Source organism: Triplophysa rosa, linkage group LG4 (assembly GCF_024868665.1).
Source record: "Triplophysa rosa linkage group LG4, Trosa_1v2, whole genome shotgun sequence".
NCBI lineage: Eukaryota > Metazoa > Chordata > Actinopteri > Cypriniformes > Nemacheilidae > Triplophysa > Triplophysa rosa.
In genome coordinates, this window is record NC_079893.1 from 21,452,300 (window position 1) to 21,474,738 (window position 22,439).

At 40.2% G+C, this 22,439-nt stretch overlaps 1 protein-coding gene across 1 annotated transcript in view; it reads left to right on the forward strand.

Annotated features, from left to right (window-relative positions):
• Positions 1-22,439, forward strand: part of galntl6 (polypeptide N-acetylgalactosaminyltransferase like 6) — a 202,968-nt gene that overhangs the window by 155,740 nt on the left and 24,789 nt on the right. Inside the window, exons 6-7 of the mRNA XM_057331719.1 lie at positions 2,393-2,578; positions 15,345-15,528. Of these exons, the coding sequence (XP_057187702.1) occupies positions 2,393-2,578; positions 15,345-15,528 (370 nt within the window). The remainder of the gene's footprint in view (positions 1-2,392; positions 2,579-15,344; positions 15,529-22,439) is intronic.

Genomic DNA, 22,439 nt, shown 5'->3' on the forward strand with positions numbered 1-22,439 from the left:
CATAACTGTTTATTTGTCACTTCCTTCCCCACCGCTCAGCCTGCCATGCATCAGCGCCAATGATTTATGACCTCGTTTAATCAAGCGCTCATAGGACACGGAAAGCGTGAGGGAGAAAACGTGCGGTTCTGCGAGCCGTTTCCGCTAACAGCGCTGGCTCGAAGTTTCGTGATTCTCCTCCCCACCCCGGCACTGTGGGATCAGAGTGCAGTGGCAACTCATATCGAGCCTGTCACTTTTATTGGGGCCATTTGTTTGAAGGCCAGGCACCCTGGGAGTTGAGAAGAAAGAAAGAGAGAGAGAGAGAGAAAAAAACACAAAGAAAATGCTGAATGTAACTTTGCTTGTTGGCAGGTGACTTTGCTGGAGTTTAGTAGACAGTGAGGATGCGCCTGTGGGTTCCCTGAAGTGAGTTTGGCCCCTGGCCTGGGAGATCTGAACAAGAAGAACAAACACACACGCACGCACACATACACGCACATGCACATATTGCTGTTTGACGTCCACCAGAGGAACGCCCCACATACCATCTCCCTGACGGCTAATATACTCTTTTATTTTTCATCACAGATGTCCTGCTCTGTTTGGGTTGTTTATAATTGCATTGGGGGCCTGCAGTGAGCACTCTGTACAAAGACCAGAAGCTCTCTGAGGGAGCTGAAGTGTTACTATCATAAAGTTGCCAGTCTTTTTGGTGCCATATTAAAAATACTCAAAAAACTCATTGACTAATTAAATTGAAAAACATGACTGCGCTGTGCCATCATCTAGTTTTGTAAATGTATTTTTCAATGTGTTAGGATTAAGGACACCGCCGATGTTGCGGATGTCTCTCATCTTAAAATCCAATGTGAAATAAATGCATTTTGTCAACCATTGTTCATGTGCTTTGTACTAAATCCAGTATTCTGGGAAGACATCTTATTCAGGAATGAAGTGTCATTTCAGCATCTTTATAATGAAAGAAATTAGTTTTTAAATGAATGTTTATTCCATCTTTACATCAATCGTAACACACAAATCAGTCAAGGAACAGCTTTCATACCCGATAAATTCAGTGGTCTTCCAGTTCAAACCCTCCATTAAAACATGACGGCTGCGTCTAATGGATTTACATTGAGGTGGTAATCCAAAGCCTGTGTGTTTGGTTCCTCCAAAGCATCTAATCACGCAGTCGCACGTGCATATTCACGCATAGACGCGGCAGCTGGGAGGCGATGATTGAGTTTGTGCAGGTATTAATGCTTTGTGTTTGAATAATGCGCAAACTGTGGACGAATTGCAGCGAACTCCTGCTGCTTTTAAAAATGAACAAACAGTAATGTGCAGAAAGATAAGACTTTCTTCCATCTTTTTCCTCTTTGCTTTTGAAATAACTGCCTTTGCTGTTATTTTGCACTCGCTGAAAGGAGTCAAATGCATTAGCCACTACCCTGCTAACACTGAGAAAATCTACTTTTCCATCTGTTTCTCTTTGCTTTTGTGTTCCATGCCCTTTAGTAGCTAAAGACGTTTTGGAATGTACACATTTATGTTAGTTGAATAACAGCGTTAAAGTTGACCATGCAGTTTAACATTTTAAATAAAACATAATCCGCAAACACAGAACGTTTCCTTGATGTTAGTTTTTGTTTCTTTTGCAACTACAAAATAACGTTCCCAGAACGTTGCAGGCTGTTTTTTTATAAATAACAAGAAAACAACGTTCCCTGATGGTTATTTTTGCAACCAGAAAATAACATATATCATAATATATAAATATCATATACAGTATCTGTATAGTTTTGACATACAAGGTTTCGGAAGGACAGCGATGATAAGTAACTATTAAACTGTTGCTAATGTTACAGTGTTGTTACAATGTTTCTTATTTGTATGCATAAGCTACGTATAAAGTGAATTCTAGATGTGTTGTATGTATTTACATTTATACGTTTGGCAGAGGCTTTTATCCAAAGCCACTTCCAGTGCATTCAAGCTATACATTTGTTTATTAGGTTGTGTGTCCTCTGGAAATCGAACCCACAACCTCACATAACCTACTGAGCTACAGGGGCACTTATTTGTACATAAACGTATTATATTGCATACATTTATGACAATACACATATAAAATAATATTTGGCTGTGTTTGTCTTGCTTCACATTCTAGAAACAAAGATTTCACTTAAGTATTAACACCAGGGGAATCGTATGGGGTATTAAACATTAATGCCCTTGAATGGGGCCGAGAGAATGAAGAAACAATTCCGAGATTAAATTACTGCACCACTGCCCGGCAACACACAATCAGTCACCTATTTTTTCCCTTTAAAAAAATGCAAACGCAGACCTAGGTCTTTTTCTTAAATGTAATTTCTTTAATTCTATTTCTCTCTCATTTGCTCAACAGATCACCTCAAGGCTTCTCTTGAAGAGTTCATGTCCAGATTTCCCAAGGTCCGCATTGTGCGCACCAAGAAGCGAGAGGGTCTTATCCGCACGCGTCTGCTGGGAGCGTCGGTGGCCAGAGGAGAAGTTCTCACATTCCTGGACTCGCACTGCGAAGCCAACATCAACTGGCTACCGCCCCTGCTCGGTAAGTCCAGATAAAAAACTACTTATCCTGGCGCCTGCACGTAGCCGCAGATTTCTCAATTTTTTATGCCGATCACTGTGAGAAAACACAGGCTGGAGAAAATCCCACGGAATTTTCTTTGTGCTTATCTTTGTCTTTTGAATCTAGCAATTTCAAAATTCATTTGCTTTTCCTGTTCAAAGTCCTTTCCTCTGCAGTCGGTTGATTAAAAAACAAAGCGCACTCTCTTTTTCCTGTTCTTGTATAGCTTGTTCTTGCTATCAGAGAAAACCTTTCTACTTTTCAAACTCATTGAGGATACAATCTATAGTTTAGCCCCTAAGTGTTCCAGTTTTGATTTGTGCGCCGCTGTTACAACGTTTCAAATACAAATGGCTGCTTCAGTATAGGTCTGCACAGATTCACGCCTATTGATCTAATACCAGGTTTTCAGTGCAGTTGATCTGCCTGTTTTTTTTTTCTTTTGGCTGAACATCAGGCGGTCGTCCCAGAGATGCAGGCACTGCACGGCGAGTTCTAATTGGTTACAGTGTGCTGTGTATGGTTTTTGAGAGGCATGCTGGGATGCGGCCTGGCATGTATGATTAGAGTGGAACTGCCGCACAGACGCGCTGCAGGTAGTGTGTCGCAGGCTGTTTCACACAGATCTCTGATCAGTAATGTGGAGGACAGGGTTGTCTGTCTTTCTGTTTCTCTCACACTCTCTATCCCCTCATCTAGTCACTCATTAGCTGGGTGCAACCAGAAGAAGAAGCGGAAGAATAAATATAGTTGCAAGCAATAATTACGGGTCAAGCCCAATAATGGCCCAAAGAGAAATATTTTGGACATGTCCGATGACCACTAGGGGGCGCTGGCCTATAACTTTACAGGTCATCTCAGAACATGACCTTGATGAACCATACAAAGTTCCGTAGGGATTTGCCATTGCGTTTGTAAAATACTGCATTTTACGAAAAATTTCAAATGGGCGACTCCCACAGTGGCAGACCAAGGAAATATTTTGGACATCTCAGATGATCACATTTTGAAAATCATGTATAAAAACACAAGGAAACGCAGTTAGAACAAAGAAAATTGCTTATAAAAATTTGGTGACAGCGCCACCTAATGGTCAAAAGCTATGAGGCAGACAAGATATGCCAGTGATGATGCATACCAAGTTTCGTGTAGATACACAAAAATGTCAGGAAGATACAGCCACATCCATAATGTAAAAAGTCTCTCCTTAGTTTCTTGTAACTTGTATATCTTTTAACTAGGGCTTCTGCATATGTCTATGATGATTTCTTTGTCATATAAAAAATATAACAGCGTTAGAGCAGCAAAAACTTGACAAAACATGACATGTTGTTAATACCAGCGGTATTATATTCCCCAGCGGTTAAGCGTGTCCACAATAGGTTTTTTTTTCACTTCTCACTACTCAACATGGCAAACGTCAGGCGGAGTCCTGGGTTTTCAGATTTAGACTGGTTGTTAGATGCATCTGCAATGGGGAGAATATCAAACAAAGGATTCTGGCCCAGTAAGCGCTACAGCGAAGCGTGTTCTTGGAGGATAGGAATGCAGAGAGTCAGTGCCAGAGAGAAAACAAAGGCATTGATATGTGAGTGTTGGCAGGAGGACGCAGGTGGTTGTGTGTGTGCTCGCTTTTTAGGAAAGCTTTTTTTAACTCGCATACATCACATGCACAAACCATATACAGCATATGTAAACAAAAGCAAAGACAACAGCTTTCCACAGAAGACAAAGGGATGGAAGCTAATGAGATAAAGCTGACAGTAAACTCTTTATCTTACAAAACTGTGAATTATTCTTTAAAACATGTGTATTCTTGTAATGTCTTGTTGAGTTGAGTTAAATTAAATTCTGTCATGACAACTCTCGGAGGGTTTAGCATGGTAGTTTACATGACATACAAATGTTTTTGGTCTTGGTGGAATAGATCTGCTATGATGTTACTGCGGCGGAGCAAGTACGGAGATTTGCTAGCTGCCAATACGCCCACAACATGCTGCAGTGTGCATATAAGGAATGCTGCTGCCGCACAAGTGCACATATAAAATATATATGTATATGAAATGTATTAATAGGATAACCCCCTTGAGATGTACAATCTCGTTTTCGGGGGGGTCCTAATATTCCATGTTACACAATTATAACATAAAGACAAGAACATAATGAAAATATAGCTGCTAGCAGCAATTACGGGGTCAAGCCCAACCACGGCCCAAAGCAAAATATTTTGGAAATGTCAAATGATCAGATTTTGAAAACCAAGTTTAAAAACACAGTGAGAAGCAGTTAGAACACAAGAAATTGCTTATTACTTTTGACCACTAGGTGCTGCTGTCAACAAATATGTATGAGGCAGAGAAGATGTGCCAGTCATGATACATACCAAGTTTCGTTTCAATACACAAAAGTGTCGCGAAGATACAGCCACATGACCCTTTGGCATGCTCGTTTGTTGACGCTGTATACGAGAAACATCCGATCAATCAAAAATCTTTTAATAACTTTTTTGTCAGTAGTGTCTCCAGATGATATGTACCAAATTTCGTGCAAATCTGACAAATTTTGTAGAAGGATATGGCGGACATGAAGTACGGCGGAATATGCCAACTCTGATATCAAACAACTCGGCTTGAGCCAACAAATATACTGTTGTGAATTGAATACCATTATGTTGATTTCTTCAAATGTTATATGCATTTTAAGAAATTTAATTATATCTCTTGACCACTAGGAAGTGTTGGCCCATAACTTTACAAGTCCTCTCAGAACTTGACCTTGATGAAGCATGGCAAGTTTCGTAGCGATACGTTATTGCGTTCGTAAAATACCGCATTTTATGACAAAATTCAAAATGAACAAGTAAGGAACGTTGGGTATGTTTCGATTCACCATGCCTCAAGGAATCAAACAAGACTACTATTATTATTTTACACCAATGTGTTCAAACGTTATCAGCAAAAACAGCCATTTTTTATTATCTCTGGACCAGTAGGTGGCACTGTGCCGAAACTGTGTATGTTATGTCAAGTCATGAGTGCGATGACATGTACCAAGTTTCATGTCGATACACAAAAGTTTGGCGAAGATTCGACTCGCCAAGCCTCAAGGAATCAAACAAGACCACTCTTATGATTTTACACCAAAGTTTTCAAAAGTTATAATCAAAAATAGCCATTTTTATATCTCTGGATCAGTAGGTGCCGCTCTGCCGAAACGTTGTGTTACCCCAGGTCAGGACTGCGAAGACATGTACCAAGTTTCGTGTCGATACACAAAAGTTTGGCGAAGATACAGCATCAAATCCATTTTGCCGTGTTCGTCGTCACATTCGTAGATGCGCAATACGAGAAAAGATTGGCCTACCGAAAATATTCTAATAACTTTTTGTCTGAAGTGTCTCTAGATGCTGCATACCAAGTTTCATGCAAATCAGGCAAACCGTCTAGGAGGAGATTAAAAAGTAGGTTTTTCAAAAAATTTAAAATGGCGAGAAAATTTTCATGACAGAAAGTGACGTCATATAATGCATTCGAATCGGCATGAGCGAATTAAAAATGATTTTCTACGGTTCAAAAGTTATAGGCAAAAACGTATGTGGAAGTTTGGACTGTTGGTGGTGCTATGGAGTTTGGATTAGAGACTCCATATTTGCCATGGTAACAGTTCAGACTGTCCTCTATGTGTGTGCCAAATTTCACAACTTTCCCATATATGGTTCTATGGGCTGCCATAGACTTCCATGGCAGAAGAAGAAGCAGAATAATAAGAACACTAACGGAAGCAATAGGTGTCTACGCCACTTTGTGGCTTGACCCCTAATTACAATTAACAATTCATCAAACAAACAACAAGACAAACAAAAATGAAAAATATTACCCCACCAAATTATCAAAATAAGCAATGATAAATACACAGCAAAATCTACTAATCAGAAAAAATACAACTATAAATACACATCAAGTACCAGTGTAAACAAATAAACAACATAAACAACAAAGATAACAGAAATAACAATGACAGTTTTAATGATAACGTGTACAGTTCACCTTAAAAAAAATTAAAAGATGCTAAAGATTGTTTAAACAACCAAAATGATGTAATGGATCTAATATCTGCAGATAAATTATTCCAATTTATAGAAGCTTTAAAGGTGTCATGAACTGGGGTTGTTTTTTTGTTTTATACTGTTGTATGAGGTCTACTTATGACGTTTGCGTGGTTTTTACATTAAAAAACATCAAAATCAATAAGTAATAGGCTTTTTTCTACCCGGGTTTTGAGGCAGACTCGATAAACGCTCGGTTTTAATGGCCGTGCCGCATTGAAGACTTCGAAGTAAATGCCTACTATTATGATTGGATAGCAGTTTGCATAGTAAACTTAAACTAATCCTGTGCGAATAGGGCTCAGGGCATATCAAGCGATCTCTAACAAAGCAATAGTGACCCATAGTATAAAATTGTTGTACTCACATAAGATTGCTGCGTCATTCCTATCAGATCCAATATTGACGGCACAGCATTGCTTTTTAATTTTAGTCTCTCTGCAAATCCAGCGTCGACCTGTGCCTTGTTCATAAAGGAATCCGCGGTAATGTTTTATCCACATGAGCTGGAACGTCTTTAAAGATATACAGTACTTCAACCACGCATTACTAATGTTGGAATCCGAAGGAAGGTTATGCAGCGACTGTGTTCTTCCACAACCAGGAACTGACTGCAAAATATTTTGCGATCTTTAACGGCATGTTTAATGCTTGCTCGCTCTATCTGGTTCCGCGCAACTTGTGTTACTTCAGTACTGTCATGCGCGAACCAGTGGGCAGGGCTAGAGAAGTAGTTGTTGATATTCTTCTGTGGAGGCGGTGTTCAACCTATCAATGATAGATACAGTGGCTTGCAAAAGTATTCATCCCCCTTCATTTTATTCATATTTTGTTATGCTGCTGCCTTATCTTAAACTACTTTAAATGATTATTTTTTTTACATTAACCATGCACAATAATGACAAAACAAAAAACTGATTTTTGACAGCTTTGCAAATTTATTAAAAATAAAAAACAAAAATAATTACATTGCATAAGTATTCATACCCTCAACTCAGAAAATGGTTATAGCGCCTTTACAGACTCAAATCTTTTTGGGTATGATGTGAAAAGCTTTACACATCTGCATTTGGCAATTTTCTGTCATTCTTCTCCTCAGATCCTTTCAAACTCTGTCAGGTTGGATGGAGATCATCAGTAGACAGACATTTTCAGGTTTCTACAGAGATGTTCAGTTGGGTTCAAGCACTAGCTGGGCCACTCAAGGACATAGACAGAGTTGTCCATAAGCCACTCTTGCATTGTTTTAGTTGTGTGCTTAGGATCATTGTCATGTTGGAGAATGAACCTTCTGCCCTGTCCGAGGTTCTGAATGTTCTGGGCTAGGTTTTCATGATCATTATCTCCGTATTTTGTGTACAGTCCCTGAAGCTGAAAAACACCCCCACATCATGATGCTGTTTCCACTACACTTTACTGTTAAGACGGTATTGTACAGGTGTTGAGCAGTGCTTGTTTTTCTCCAGACATGATGCATGAATCTGAGATTCATCAGACCAGAATATCTTGTTTCTGACAGTTTGAAAGATTCGTTGAAGTACGTTTTTGCATATTTCAAGTTTCCATGTGTCTTCACTGAGCAAAGGCTTGAGTCTGGCCACTAAGCCATAAAGCCCAGATTGGTGGAGTGTTGCAGTGATGTTTGTCCTTCTGTAAGTTTCTCCCATCTCCATATATGATCATGGAGCTCAACCAGAGTAATCATCTGAGTAATCGCTCTAACCAAGACCCTTCCCCATCGATGGCTCAGTTTGGACAGGAGGTCAGCTCAAGTAAGAGATCTGGTGGTTCCAAACCTCTTTCATTGAGGATAAATGGAGGCTACATGCTTCTGTGAGCCTTCAATACAGCAGATTTTTTTCAGAAGTCTTCCCCAGATCTGTGCCTTGATACAATCCTGTCTCAAAGCTCTACTGGCAGTTCTTTTGACCCCGTGTCTTGGTTTTTACTTTGATATGCATTTTCAGCTGTTGCACCCTTTATAGAGAGGTATGTGTCACTCCAAATCATACTTATTCAATTGAATTTGGCACAGGTTAACTCCACTCGAAGTGTATAAACATCAACAAGCAAAACTAATGCTTCTGAGCTAAATTTCAAGTGTACCAGAAAAGGGTATGAATACTAATGCAATGTACTTACTTCAGTTTTTAATTTTTAATAATTTGCAAAGTTGTCACAAACCTGTTTTTTTGTTTTGTCATTATTGTGTATGTAGTGTAGATTAATGTAAATTATTTTTAATTTAAAGTAGTTTAAGTTAAGGCAGCAACATAACAAAATTTGAATAAAATGAAGGCACCACTAGCCACCTTTAATTCATTAATGGCATTCTGAACATTAATTGGTAAGATCTTCCTAAATCAAAAATAACTATTACAAAATTAAGTTTCATTGAGAATGCCAGAATTCAAATAAGAGGCAGATACTAAAGTAGACCATACAGAAGAAAAATGCTGATTAAATACTTGAGCAATAGACAAAGAGTCACGTAGTATCATATTATCAACTCTAATTTGATTAATTGCATGTTTATTTGATGTATTAACAATATTTTAAATGTTATTCCAAAATTCCTTAGGATCTTTACAATGATAAGAGAGACATTATTTATAATAATTAGACTTTGCATTTCAAGATTTTGTCTTGCTCAAATTTCTCAAATGCCTATATACTTCCCAATCTCAACTTCTTATTTGACGAAATGTTGTCCATGCTTTGTCTCTTAATCTAAAAAGACTAATAAATTCAGAATTAATCCAAGGAAGATGTTAGATGTTATCAAAGTGCATGTTTGTCCACAACATTAATACATTCAGCACAAAAAAATCCCAGGGGTTCAAAAATACTTTGCAGGGGTATAAAGGGGTGCAAAAATAACAAAATAAGTTAAACACAACATTACATACAGACGAGACACTTATGAACAAAACATACACACATAAAACCACCACATCCTTCAAGAAGGACCCATCTGTCCCCGACCCCATTATCCAGGGCATTCCAGTGAGTAAACCAAACAATATAAATCAAAACCAAAACCGTCTAATCAGCTCAACTGAAACATCATTAATAATAAATCGAACAACGTCTTGTGGTGCCGTCCCACAAAGGGAAAAAATCATTCTCAGACACTTTCTCCGGATGTGTTCCACGACTCTTCCTCTTGCCACAAGATCAGCGGATTCTGTAGTGGTCTTTACGAACCGGCTAAAAACACATCTGTTCCCGTCAACAGCTGACCCATTAGTACAGTCTTCTACTTCTTTTCTACTTTTCTATCTCCCCCCAAAAAATAAAAATTCTTAGCTTTGTATACTGTGATAGGCTGACTGAGACCAGTTGTACTGCACCTATGCATTGTTGTACTTTTGTTGCACAAATTGCTTCACTGTTTTTCCCCAACTTTGTACGTCGCTTTGGATAAAAGCGTCTGCTAAATGACTAAATGTAAATGTACTCATCAGGTAAGAGTTGTCTCCAGTTTTTGAATCCGAGCGACACACACTTGCATGTTGTCCTCATTAGCCCCAACACGCTGCTCTAACAAGATAATTTGATCTCCCAAAGTACTTAAAGAATTCTGAATACTGCTCAGACTACTATGGATGGAATCCGTTTTGACATCATAATGAGTCAGCATATCTCTTGATCTGTTGAATGGCGTTCCACAAAGTTTGGAGTGAGAGGGCTATGTGAACCGCATGTATTATTATCTATGTGTGCCTGGGCTACCATGCCGACCGGCTTAACGCTAATGACCAATGGGCTATGTGTGCCTCGGCTACCACGCCGTCTAGCTAAACACTAGTGGCCTGTGACTATGTGTGCCTTGGCTACCGTGCCGACTGGTTTAACACTAGTGGCGTATGACTATGTGAGCCTTGCCTACCAAGCCATGTGGCTTAAAACTGATGGCCTATGACTATGTGAGCCTTGGCTACCACGCCGACCGGCTTAATTCTAAAAGACGCGCACTAAGTGCAATGTTAAATAACAATGATATGTTGCCTTCCAAAAGATGAGACACCAGCATCTACCCGAGCAAATTATCTTGATTTAAGTCATAAGATAAATGTCATTGATACTTACAGTATTGTCAAGCCATGGCGCACACTCACCACACCTGATAAAAAAACAACATCAACCTTAGATGAACATGAGATTACTCACCTGAGTATTGCCAAAGTCCGTTACGATAAGTCGTGCCACTCGGCGGCCATGTTTGCAATGCCTCTGGGCAGTAATTTACGTCATAGCAAGTCCACAGTCCTATCTACTTGAATGGGGGAATGCAGATTTGTAAAATCGCTGGCAAAAATCACAGTTAAATAATAATTAAACATGACATGAACTGTATAATAACTTCGTTTGCTAAGATTAAATTGCTCTAAAAATCACCTTTATCGAGGTCGCCTCATCTGCTGCGCCTGCGCACAGGATGGCAAGCGCCTCAGGAGAGCTCCGCCACAGAGAGTTGTCAGTCTTTACTGATTGACTAATGGCTCGTTTTACTGGAAGGCAGGACTTCCTTCTCTAGAGCGACCATATTGAGCGTTGCATTCCTCGCTATTCTTTGTTACGGCAGTGGCGCATCTTGTTAATATTAATATCTTTGGTATGGTGACCCCAGTCATAGTGGGGCGACTCTATAAAATGCTGTTTGAGGCAGCCAAATATGGACAGCATTCTGGTGAAAGAATCAGGGATTGAAAACGAGATTCTTCACAAAGATGCATTTATTGACTTGGTTGACATCTGCACCACGTATTCTTTGGCAATGATAGCTGTACTAATGGTCTAAATGAACAATAAATAAGTATAATTACAACTATATATACTGAGAACCATTTACACACTGACATGATACACAATGAAACGCATTATACAGAGCATAAGCAAGCGTGCAGAGATGAGCATTCATCAAATTGTCTTCCTGTGCAACACTTAAATCAGTGTGGACAACTTTGGTTCCTAGGACAGGCTCTACACCAGTAAAAAATATAAACGACCGAGAAGTTTATTCATTTAGCCTGTTCTATTATCAGTTACTTCGGCATATCTAAGCGATACGTGATCTAGACTGCCAGTTGCTCGAGCTGTATAAACGCAGATGCGTAAATGCTGCTGCCAATAGCTTAATATTAGCTCAAGCATACGATGTGAGACTGCTAACATAAAACTTATTTGAACTTGTTACATGGTTGCTCATTTTTTAATAAATTAGGCAGACCACACATTATGCACAGCGAGTAAGTAAGGAGTAAAAGATCATTCAATTATCTTAGATCCATATGCTTTCTGAAAATGCGCTGCACTGCTACAACAATCACTAGCCAAAATTTAAACGTGGAGCAGCAAGCTCATTGGCTGCGGATACGGAAGGAGCAAACGGCTGCGCCGTGTAGTAAAGTTATTATATCAGATTGGTTTAGACTTTAGGACTGCGCCATCTAGAGTTTCATGCCAGAACTTTTCTCATGTCATCTATACAAACAAAATCGCCTGTATTCACATAGACAGATTGCACATCTGTGTGACTCAAACTGAATGACTTTCAGTTCTGTCAGGACCACTGTCGTCAAATATTTAACAATAGCATATATTTAAGGTTGGCGGAATGAAACTGTTCTGGGCAAACTCTCCGCCCGTCCATGCAGCCTTGCATGGACATAGTGGGAGCGCAGCAATACATGTCCCCCCCACCTGGGGAACCAGAACGGTTCATGATGCATAACAGGATTAAATTAAATGATCCCACAGATACAGGCAGAAATGGAGGAGATGGGGATGGAGGGGGGTTTTCAGTGCAGCACCGATGAAGCAGCTGACAAGGAGTAAAGAAATGCAAGTTAAATAGGACGCAGTCTAGTGTGTGTTGTATGACTACTGGTTAACGTTGATTAGCTTCACCTGATGTAATCGGCTGATGCAAGCTAGACTCGCGTTGTCATGGTCGACAAAGCTGAGAGAGACCCAAATGCGGGGAAAACAAGCTTTATTAGAAATAGGCAACAGTCAATAATCCAATCAGCCAGGGAACGCTCAGTCACGGGAAGCAGAAAGATACACCTCTGGAACGGTTGAGAACTCCAAAGAGCGTCGAGAATCCACCGCCGGGGTAAGAGGTCAGTCGTCTGGGTTCGAGGGTCTTCCTTGAACCAACTCTCACGAGGAGCGAGAAGTGGGAGGTCGTGGCGCGACTGTAGTTAGGTCGGGTGTGGAGCGAGGCCGCCGGCCGGGACGCCAACGGAAACTGTGTAGACAGAGAGCAGACCTGGGATGTGATGGGAGAGAGGTGAGAATAGACTGGAAAGGCTGAGGAAAACAGAGTCAAGAGAAGCACGTTCGTGAAGGCAAAACGACTAGAGGAGCTAGGACTAAGGCTATGACTAGGACTGTGGCAAGGCTAAGGCTAAGAAACACTAAGGAAATAACAAGAAGCTATAGGTGAGCCGCAGCAGCACCTAGGTCAGTCTGAGGTGGAAACACACAACGGTCAGACACAGGACAAGAAATATTGAGGGATTATAAAGGAAACCTAGATGGGCTGGAATAGTAAACAGGTGTGGGACAATTGCGGGAACAAGCGGGCTTAATGAGGGAAGTGAGAACAGGAGTGTGAGAGCTGAGTGGAAAAACACCAGTGCAAGGAAAGCCCTAACGGAGACACGAGGGCGTGAACAATGACGCAGACTCCGAGCACGTGGTCAGCCATCAGTAGACAGTCTCCATGTGCTCGACAACAACAAGACCGTTCCCGTGCAGACAATTACCCCGACCTGACCTGAGTCGTGACACACGACTCATTTCAAACCTGTCTCCAGCAGAACACAAAAGAAGATATTTTGAAGAATTTGGGTAACTGAACAACAGCGTTACAGACATTGTTCGGTTAACAACATTCTTCAAAAATATCATCTTTTGTGCTGTGTAGAAGAAAAAAGTCATACAGGTTTAAAATGACAAGAGGGTGAGTAAATTATGACTTTATGTTACGAGTTCCAGGGATATGAACAAACATACTGAATCAATCTTTACACTGCAGAAGCTGCATCTGACACAGCATTTGTTTATTTAAAATGCTGCTCAAATGTGCTGTAAATTTATTTGCACAACAGTTGCATAATGTTATGACAGAAATGTAATTTTAGATACATTAAATATATAAATTATACAAATATAAAATAGTAAAGAAATGTTTAGGGCTTGTATTTCTTTTCATTTATTTAGAAAGCAGCTGAACTTTCTTTAAACTGTGGCCTAGAGGTAGATATTAGATGTTGTAGATGTTAATATAAATAAGGTACACAATACAGCAAGAATAAAACAAAAATCATTATACTTGATTATTCTTGCCCTTGAAATTATACTATTATTGTCTATATTATTATATTACTATATACTGTCATTGTTATATTATTGTCAGTTAATAATACATTACAAAAATTTGGCATTCCGTATCCTCATAGGCTACAGACAAAACAAGCTGAGACGCATTTATGAATTATTTTATTGATATTTTACACATTATTACATCCAGACTTTTTTCTGTTTTCTTAGTAGCAAGTGGTTATTTAAACTGGGAATGAATTGTGTACAGAATCAAAACAAAGATCCAAAAAAGACATCACTGAAATACTCAATGACGTTTAGTGCAAGCTCACTGCTGCAGTTATAACGATATAATGAATGAGTCTGACTCCTGCACAATGAATCTCTTACACAGTATCTAATTTTCAACCCTGTTCGCTAGCATGCTGTAAGCAGTAATGATATAAAAAATCCCAGTTGAAAAGAATAGAAGGGTAACCTCAACATTAAAGCCAAATTGGTTTCTTGGCCTCCTAATAATCCACATGTGAGAACTGGCAGCATCACACAGCCTTCTCTCCAGGGATAACTGCTGCATGATGACCATCCCAGACGAATGCTGCACACAGGCTGTGGTTGAGAAGTTTCTAAGAAATTACTAGTATTACTATTGCTATTATGCAAGCGTTGAGTTGTGTAAAGTTGACTCTAAATATCCAGTCACGGTTCCAGACAGACCTTGGTGATTGTGCTCCTGAGTTTAATGTTCATGATGAATTTGTTTAAGGTCTGTGTTGTGGTGTGCATAAGCCTATGTTCCAGGTCTTCTCTCTCTCCTCCTGAAATCTCTATGTCCAGTAGAGCAGTGGTGTTGAGGGAGAGTGTGGGTGACAGATCTGGGACGGCTTAGCGGCTGCTGACTGACAGAGATAGAGCGAAGGGCCGAGGGTCCTTTCTGCTCGGCCCTCCATGGAGCAAACCTACTTTGAAGCGCTGTAATTGTTTCTAATCGCCGGGCGACTGCAGCGGCTTTAAATTTCACAGGGTTGCCACACTCAGCCGAGCGGAGCGAAGGAGAGCAAGTGATCCAGGAGAGCAGGAGGACTCCTGAGACGCCATCCAGTACTAGTCTTTTCATCCCTCCTTTTCTCAGCAGAGCATAGTTCTTATAGCTAAGAGTGTTGTGCTAGCTACACCAAGGTTGTGGGTTTGAATCCAAGCGAACACAACTAAAAAATGTATACCATAAATGCACTGTGAATTGCTATGGATAAGTGTCTGGCACATGCATAAATGCAATAGTTCTCTTTTGCTTTATATTTGCAGATCAGATTGCCCAGAACCCCAAAACCATTGTGTGTCCCATGATAGACGTGATCGACCACAATCACTTTGGCTATGAGGCTCAGGCGGGGGATGCCATGCGGGGAGCCTTTGACTGGGAGATGTACTACAAACGCATTCCCATCCCATCTGAGCTACAAGGACCAGACCCCAGTAACCCATATGAGTGAGTGAACCTGACAGCTTTAATTGCCACATGTTTAGTTTATCTGGCAATGTACAAAATTTAAGACACAATGAAACAATGACAATGATAACCTTGAAATCCAAGGATTGTTCAAATTGATATGACAGATGGTCATAAAACTCTATTAGTCTTCACAAAAGTTGCATTGGGAAAGTTGATGCAAAACGCAACAGAAGAAATACATATACAATTCATATTTAATTATTTATTTGCATGTCGTTATTTTTAGTGTGGTTCGTTGTACCATCAAGTTTCCTCCAGCTTTGATCTTGCAGTCCGTTTCAAAAGCTCATTTATATCTGCCGCTGTGAGAATTTTGATATTGACCTCATTGAACCTGTATTGATGTATGAGCAGTAGATGCAATCTGCCCAGTGACCTACACTTACAACATGTAGAACCATCAATGGAATGTCAGGTGCCTAAATCCACATCACCTCACCTTTCATTTGCATGCCCTTGTATTGTGCATCAGTGTGTATGCGTGTGTTAGATTTCCCATTGATGTTTGATCCATTCAGAATTGCTAATTCGGCTTTCTAACTTTTAGCTTTATTTACAGTAGAGAGACTCTTCGGTCTCTTACCACAGGTGTGTGTGTGTGTGTGTGTTTGGGGGGGGGGGGGCTTGTGCGTGTGAGTATGCGTGTGTATACTCTTGGTCCCCTATCACACCAAACATTTAGCTGTGGTATGAGGTCTTGAGAAATTCAGCTTTCCTGAGAGTGGTAGAGTGTGTGTTTGTGTTTATATGTGCAGACGTGCCACATCTCCTCTGCAGAGGTCAAAGCAAATGCCGTTGCTCTGTAATGTACATATGCACAGACGTTTTCATTGAGGCTGCGTGTGGATGTTCACATTGGTGGCTTTATCACGTGATCTCTGTGATTTTATGTGGCTCTTTTCTCACTCTCATGTTGCTGTTTCTTCAATGTGCTGTGTCCAGTATGGCCAGCTGAATTTTATCCAGTAACCCTCAACTGCTCCAAACCCTGAGGGCAACTCACATTTTCATCAGTCACTGGCACAACTCGAACTCACTTCGAGATTAGACATTGAACACACCTGTTTTTATCTGTTCTGCTCTTCCACACATTCATCCTTCAGGATATCAGCCTTAACAACTACAGGCTCTGTGAACAACATGTGGCTGACATTTAGAGAGGCAATGAACTATTCACAAGTGGGAAAAAAGATATGTCTGATAAAAACAGCTGAAATACAGTATATACAAAATTGAAGTAAACATTTTAATGTTCATCTGATTATTGACAGTGATGGAGTACACATAAACAAATGTGGCTTGCTTGAAATTTCTATATAATGAAGGGAATTAGGTAAGAATGAATTTCTCCTGCTAATAGCGTCAGTTCTTTGCATGCTCTGGCAGCACTATTTTCACCCAATTTGATAAATAACCATTTCCACATCCAATAAAATATATAAATGATAAGAAATTTGCATAACTTAACTGCATCACACAAATAGTGCAAAGTCTGAATCATTTTATAATGAGCTATACAGGACACAGGAGTCACTTTTGCATTTAAAAGAATGAAAATCTTTTCTAAAATGCTGCACACAAAAGTGGAGCAACTGTTTTGTAAATTCGCCTCAGAATTTCCCGCTTGGCCATTTAATTAATGAAAGTCTTTTTAATATACTGTAGGGGTACTGCAAATAAAGGTGGAGATTATTTGTAGGTTGGACAGTGTTGCAAGAATTATCATGGGAATGTGGTTAACAGATGCTTGTATGTCCTCTTGTTGTAATTAAAGGCATTGTATTGTGTAGAAGGACAAGCTCCTCGCAAGCATTAATTTACAAGTCCATTTAAAAAACACACAAGTACAATAATCAAGTTATAAACGAAAAGCCAGCCCCTGTAGGATACAGAGAATTATGTTAATTAAAATCCGGGTGATATTGAACATTCAATATGTTTTATGTATTTGATCTTAAGAAATAACTCAATTCTGTGCTTTGAAACTAAAATCCGTTGCCTGTACAGTAGATATTAAAATTTAAGTAATTTAATGAAATGTCAGTTGACAAAAATCCTTATGAAAAATCAAAGTCGGCAAAAAATGCACACAAAATCAATACAGAAAGTAATATTATTTACATCTTATGTAATACAGTCTAAGTACATTTCTCATTATACGCCCATCTCTGAGGAAGATTAAGAGTAATAATTGGATGACGGGATGCTATTTCTGAGTGCTACTAGAGTTTAAGAGAGAAATGCTCTTTCCTCCAGTATTTTCATTTCATGCTATTCTACCTATTAAAACGTCACCAGTTTATATTTTACCCAGATCGGCATTTTCTGTACTGTCATACAGTAAAATGTTTACTGAATATACCTTAAAAAACATTTCTCATGAATGTGACACTGAACTTGCAATGTTTCTAAGCGTTTTATAAATTCAATCCATTCTGCAGACCCAGGACTTGTTTTGACGAGCATTGCAGACTACGACAAACATCTACTGTCCCGTTCAATTCATATATGGTCATTGTGTATAGTAGATCAGGCAAATCCCCTGTATTCCACCCATTTTTCCTTTCAGTTCCCTGTAAAAAGTGCCCCTCCATAACATCCGCCTTGAGCAGTTAACAAGCCAAAGTTAAGCTGACGTCTATTTCTCTCTCGCGCTCAAGCCTCTCGCGTGGGCTAATGCGTTTCCGTCAGAGATGCGTTCCTGGAGGGTTGACATTTTCTCCGCCAATTTGCTAACTTTACTTCTGAAGAAAAAGGCGCAGGCATTTTTATGAGGGTAAAGAAACATAAGAGCTGAAACCGAAATGCATCCGTTCAGTTCACGAAACGAAAAACTTTGCGACGTGACGAATACGTAATGAGCCCTCTCCTGCAACCGCTCCATGGAATTCTATAGGGTTCAAAATCCCGTTCCTTTTATTTTAATTATTGCCTCTCGCGTCGACTCCTGGCTGAGCAGCCTAGCCTGGTGCCTTCTCATGTGTGAAGTGTACGCGGCTAAGAAGCCTTAATATAGATCTTACCGCCTGTTACAAGTTGAAAGGGGTCCCTCTATCTGGATCACAGCTCATTTGTGCAATGACAGATCCACTTAACAGTCAGAGCTTTCTTCCTCTTCTTCTTTCTGATTGAGAGAGGAAGAAAGCTAGTAAACCCAACGTGTCGGCATTAATGCAAGAGAGGTGAATGATTGACTTTGCTATCTCGTGACATGTGTTAAGCGGCTAGGTTAAATTGGATTATAACCCAGCATGAGAATCCTACAGGTAACTCCAGCTGCAAAACAAAGATGTAATCTTTGTCCTTACATTGCCCCCTTCTGGTGAGGATGAGAGGGCACTCAGCTGGTCACTTTCAACTGCAAAAGCCTATTTCCATATATTACAGACCTTATTGGCCTTTTATTCATTAGAGATGGCTTTTTATAATGGGGTCACATTGTCCCCTATCTTCTGCCTTTCTCTGAGGAGAAATGAATAATGGATTCATGGTGCACATATGCTTTAATGGTGATTCACAGCCTCGGCCTTTCATACATATACCCTTGATTGCCATGTAGCATTCTTCAACACGCAACGTAGAAATGTTCTCCCCAGGTATAATGGGATTCCTAGAAAGCATGATAGATGACAATAGACTCCATCTTTTCTCCGCCTTCTGTGACTGTCTGATTTTGCGTCTCTGCCTTTCTTTCTCTCTTCGTGCATACTGCGACCTTGACTGCGAGAAAGTACATTGGAAATGAATTCTCACTGCAAATCTCTTCTAAGTCCCCAACAGTTTGGCGTGACTTTAACCATTTAATTTTCAGCCGCACAATAGGACATAGAAAGCCGTCATTATTCTGCCGCACATCCCCCCCCCCCCTTCGCCCCTATTCAGCCAAGATTGGACATTTCCAAATGGAGGTCTTTTCTACTCAGAATGGAAATCTCCCTGCTGAATTTGCCAGAGATGGGAGTAAATAGTGGATTTATATTTATGGAAATCACAGGGACAGCGGGGATGGTGGGAGACAGAGAGAAAGGTAAAGCTCCATAGCCTGTGTCCTCATTGCTCCACAAAGACATTTAAGCTTCATAAATGTTGTATATTGGGGGAACTTAATTGGATTTATGCTACTCGGGCTTTGAATGCAAATTGTTATTGGCATCTGCGTGGCTGGCACTTTTGCCATGATTGAACAGGGGGGCTTAAGAGGGGGTCCAATTTAGGCAATGTAAATTTGTATCTTTTTTCAGCTATGCTTTTAATTAGGAATGAATCTTTAAGGTTAGCTAGTCACCCAACAACAGATTCATCAATTAAGGGTTATTTATAAACCTTGTAAGCAACAAATAATAATAACAAGATTGTTTCATTCAGTTGCACTTTAACAAGCTGTTTTTGAATGCAAGAGCACATCGTACAGTATGTAATCAGGGTCATGTAAACCCAAAGACATTCTAATTATTCAGGGCTTCCTCAAGATCGTTTAGTCAGCTGATCATTCAGGCAACCCACCAACTAGTCGATTTTGTAAAATGTAGTTTTTCACATAGCTAATTTAAATGTATGTCAGGAGGCAAGAGATGAGGATCGATGCCAGCCGCTCTTAGGGGTCTGCTCTGATTGGCTGTCTGAACAAATCAACCAGCCTTAACAAATGATTATATGTATTAGGAGGAGCAAAAAGAAAATAAATTCTTTAACTTAGAGCTCGGAGTACATGCAGAGCCATGTGGATTGACAGCACATTAAGCTAGACTACAATACTCAATACAATGCATTACTTTCTGTCTCTACGTTTCTCTCTCTCTCTCACAGTAATTACCGTTGTAGAAGTCAAGTGAGCAAAAACCTCTGGTTCTGTGTGATACTTTGTATGTAAATACCTCTCTCTCTCTCTCTCTCTCTCTCTCTCTCTCTCTCTCTCTCTCTCTCTCTCTCTCTCTCACTCACTCACTCACTATTGAGGTCTGTTTCCTAAGATTACGGTATTTAATTGAGGAATAACGCAATTTAATAGACCAAAAAGAAACTACACTCTCTAAAAATGGCAAATGCGAAAGAGTTTACAGAATCGCCTCCACCAATTACCCCTTAGTGTTGGATTTTATTAGCCTCTGTGGAATCAGCAGACCACCAAGAGGGCTTGTCAACACCGGGCCTTGCATGTCCTCAGGGAGTCATTCTGTGAGTGTGTGTGTGCTTGTGCATGTGTTGGTGTATTTAGGTTGCTGTGTTGAATAGTAATGAGAGCTGCGGTGTGGCAGTGTACTGTTGTGAGAAGGTGATGAATGCTAATGAATGTGAACAGGGCTGAGAGGTCGAGACCTAAGCAAGTCTCTCAAGACCTCCAAAGAAAGCTTCTGCAGAGAGCACCTGAAATAGAGAAATGTGTATGTACAGTAGTGACCGAAAGTAAAGTCCTGAGGGCTTATTTGTACAATATTTGCTTTTAATGCCCCTCAGGTTAGATTACACTATTAATGTGTGAGGTGTACCTGTATGCTACAAAATGGACAAAACACCAAACTTTTAAGGTATTAATTGGACAACATTATTGTGTTTATGTGTGTTTATAAATACAAAATAAATATGCGAGTGCACAGACATACTGTATATTATGTAAAAACATTTTTTTATTCTGGATGTGATTAATGACGATTAATTCTTTGATAACCCTACAGAATATTGGTTTTATTGTAATGCACTTTAAAAAGCTTTGAAAAACAAACAGCTTGCAGGAAATACTTCGATTATAGTTTTTATGTTTCAGTTTATATGTTATTAATATTTGTTGATCATCTCTTGTGGTACTATGTTATAGTCATTCTCCTGGACTATAAACTCTGCAAATGTCACCGGCTTGGAATTATAAGGTTCTATCTGACATTTTTGTCAAAATTGAGTTATTCGCATATTCTTTGACACATTTACATTATATGACGTTTTTTTACGTTATGTTCATTTTTGGAACTTTTTTAGAATCTACAACTATAGTAAATAATGTTAAAATCAGACTTTTGAAGAACACTTCAAGTAGCTCTTACATTTTGAAAAGCTCATAAATTGGTAACATCATGTTTTGCTCATTTTTCTAAACAGGTTTGTGAGGGTAAGGTTTAGTGATAAGAGTGTCATTTTACTATAAAAAACGTCTTGGTTACGGATGTAACCTCGGTTCCCTGATGGAGGGAACGAGACGGTGTGTCGAACCGACAGAATGGGGTTTGTCTTGAGAACCTATCATCTTCTGAGTATTTAGAAAAGGCCAATGAAAATTGGCGAATGAAATTTGCATGCCGGACTCTATAAGAGGGAAGCCGGCGTGCTCATTCATTCACCTTTGGTCTGTGGAGCCTAAAGCATCCTCCCCCGACCGCTGGGGTGGGCGGCCAGTGTTGTGGCATGAGGGACACAACGTCTCGTTCCCTCCATCAGGGAACCGAGGTTACATCCGTAACCAAGACGTTCCCTTTCTGTCGGTCTCTCGACGTTGTGTCGAACCGACAGAATGGGGTTCCTATGTAAGACGCCACAGCACTGAGCCGCGTCACAATCTCTAGCGGAGCGACATTGACTGGCCTGGGCGAGTCAGACATAGACGCTAACGCGAATGACCATCCAGTGGAGAGGAAGGGGGACCCAGAGCTTTACCACAAAGTTGGAAAGCCCCTGCCACCGGCCGTCACGGGCGGAGGCCTAGTTCTCTAAATGGCGAAAAGCCGCCCGGCACCGTAAGGGCCACTGGGTAAGCATTATTCCCCCCGGGGGAAAAACGCTGCAGAGACCACTACCTACCATAGGGAGGAATTAGTGGAGACACCACATGGTCTCACCATCAGGGGAGAACTCATGGGAAAATGTGCGGACTGCAGGAGTTAACCGCGAGGTGGGAGTCC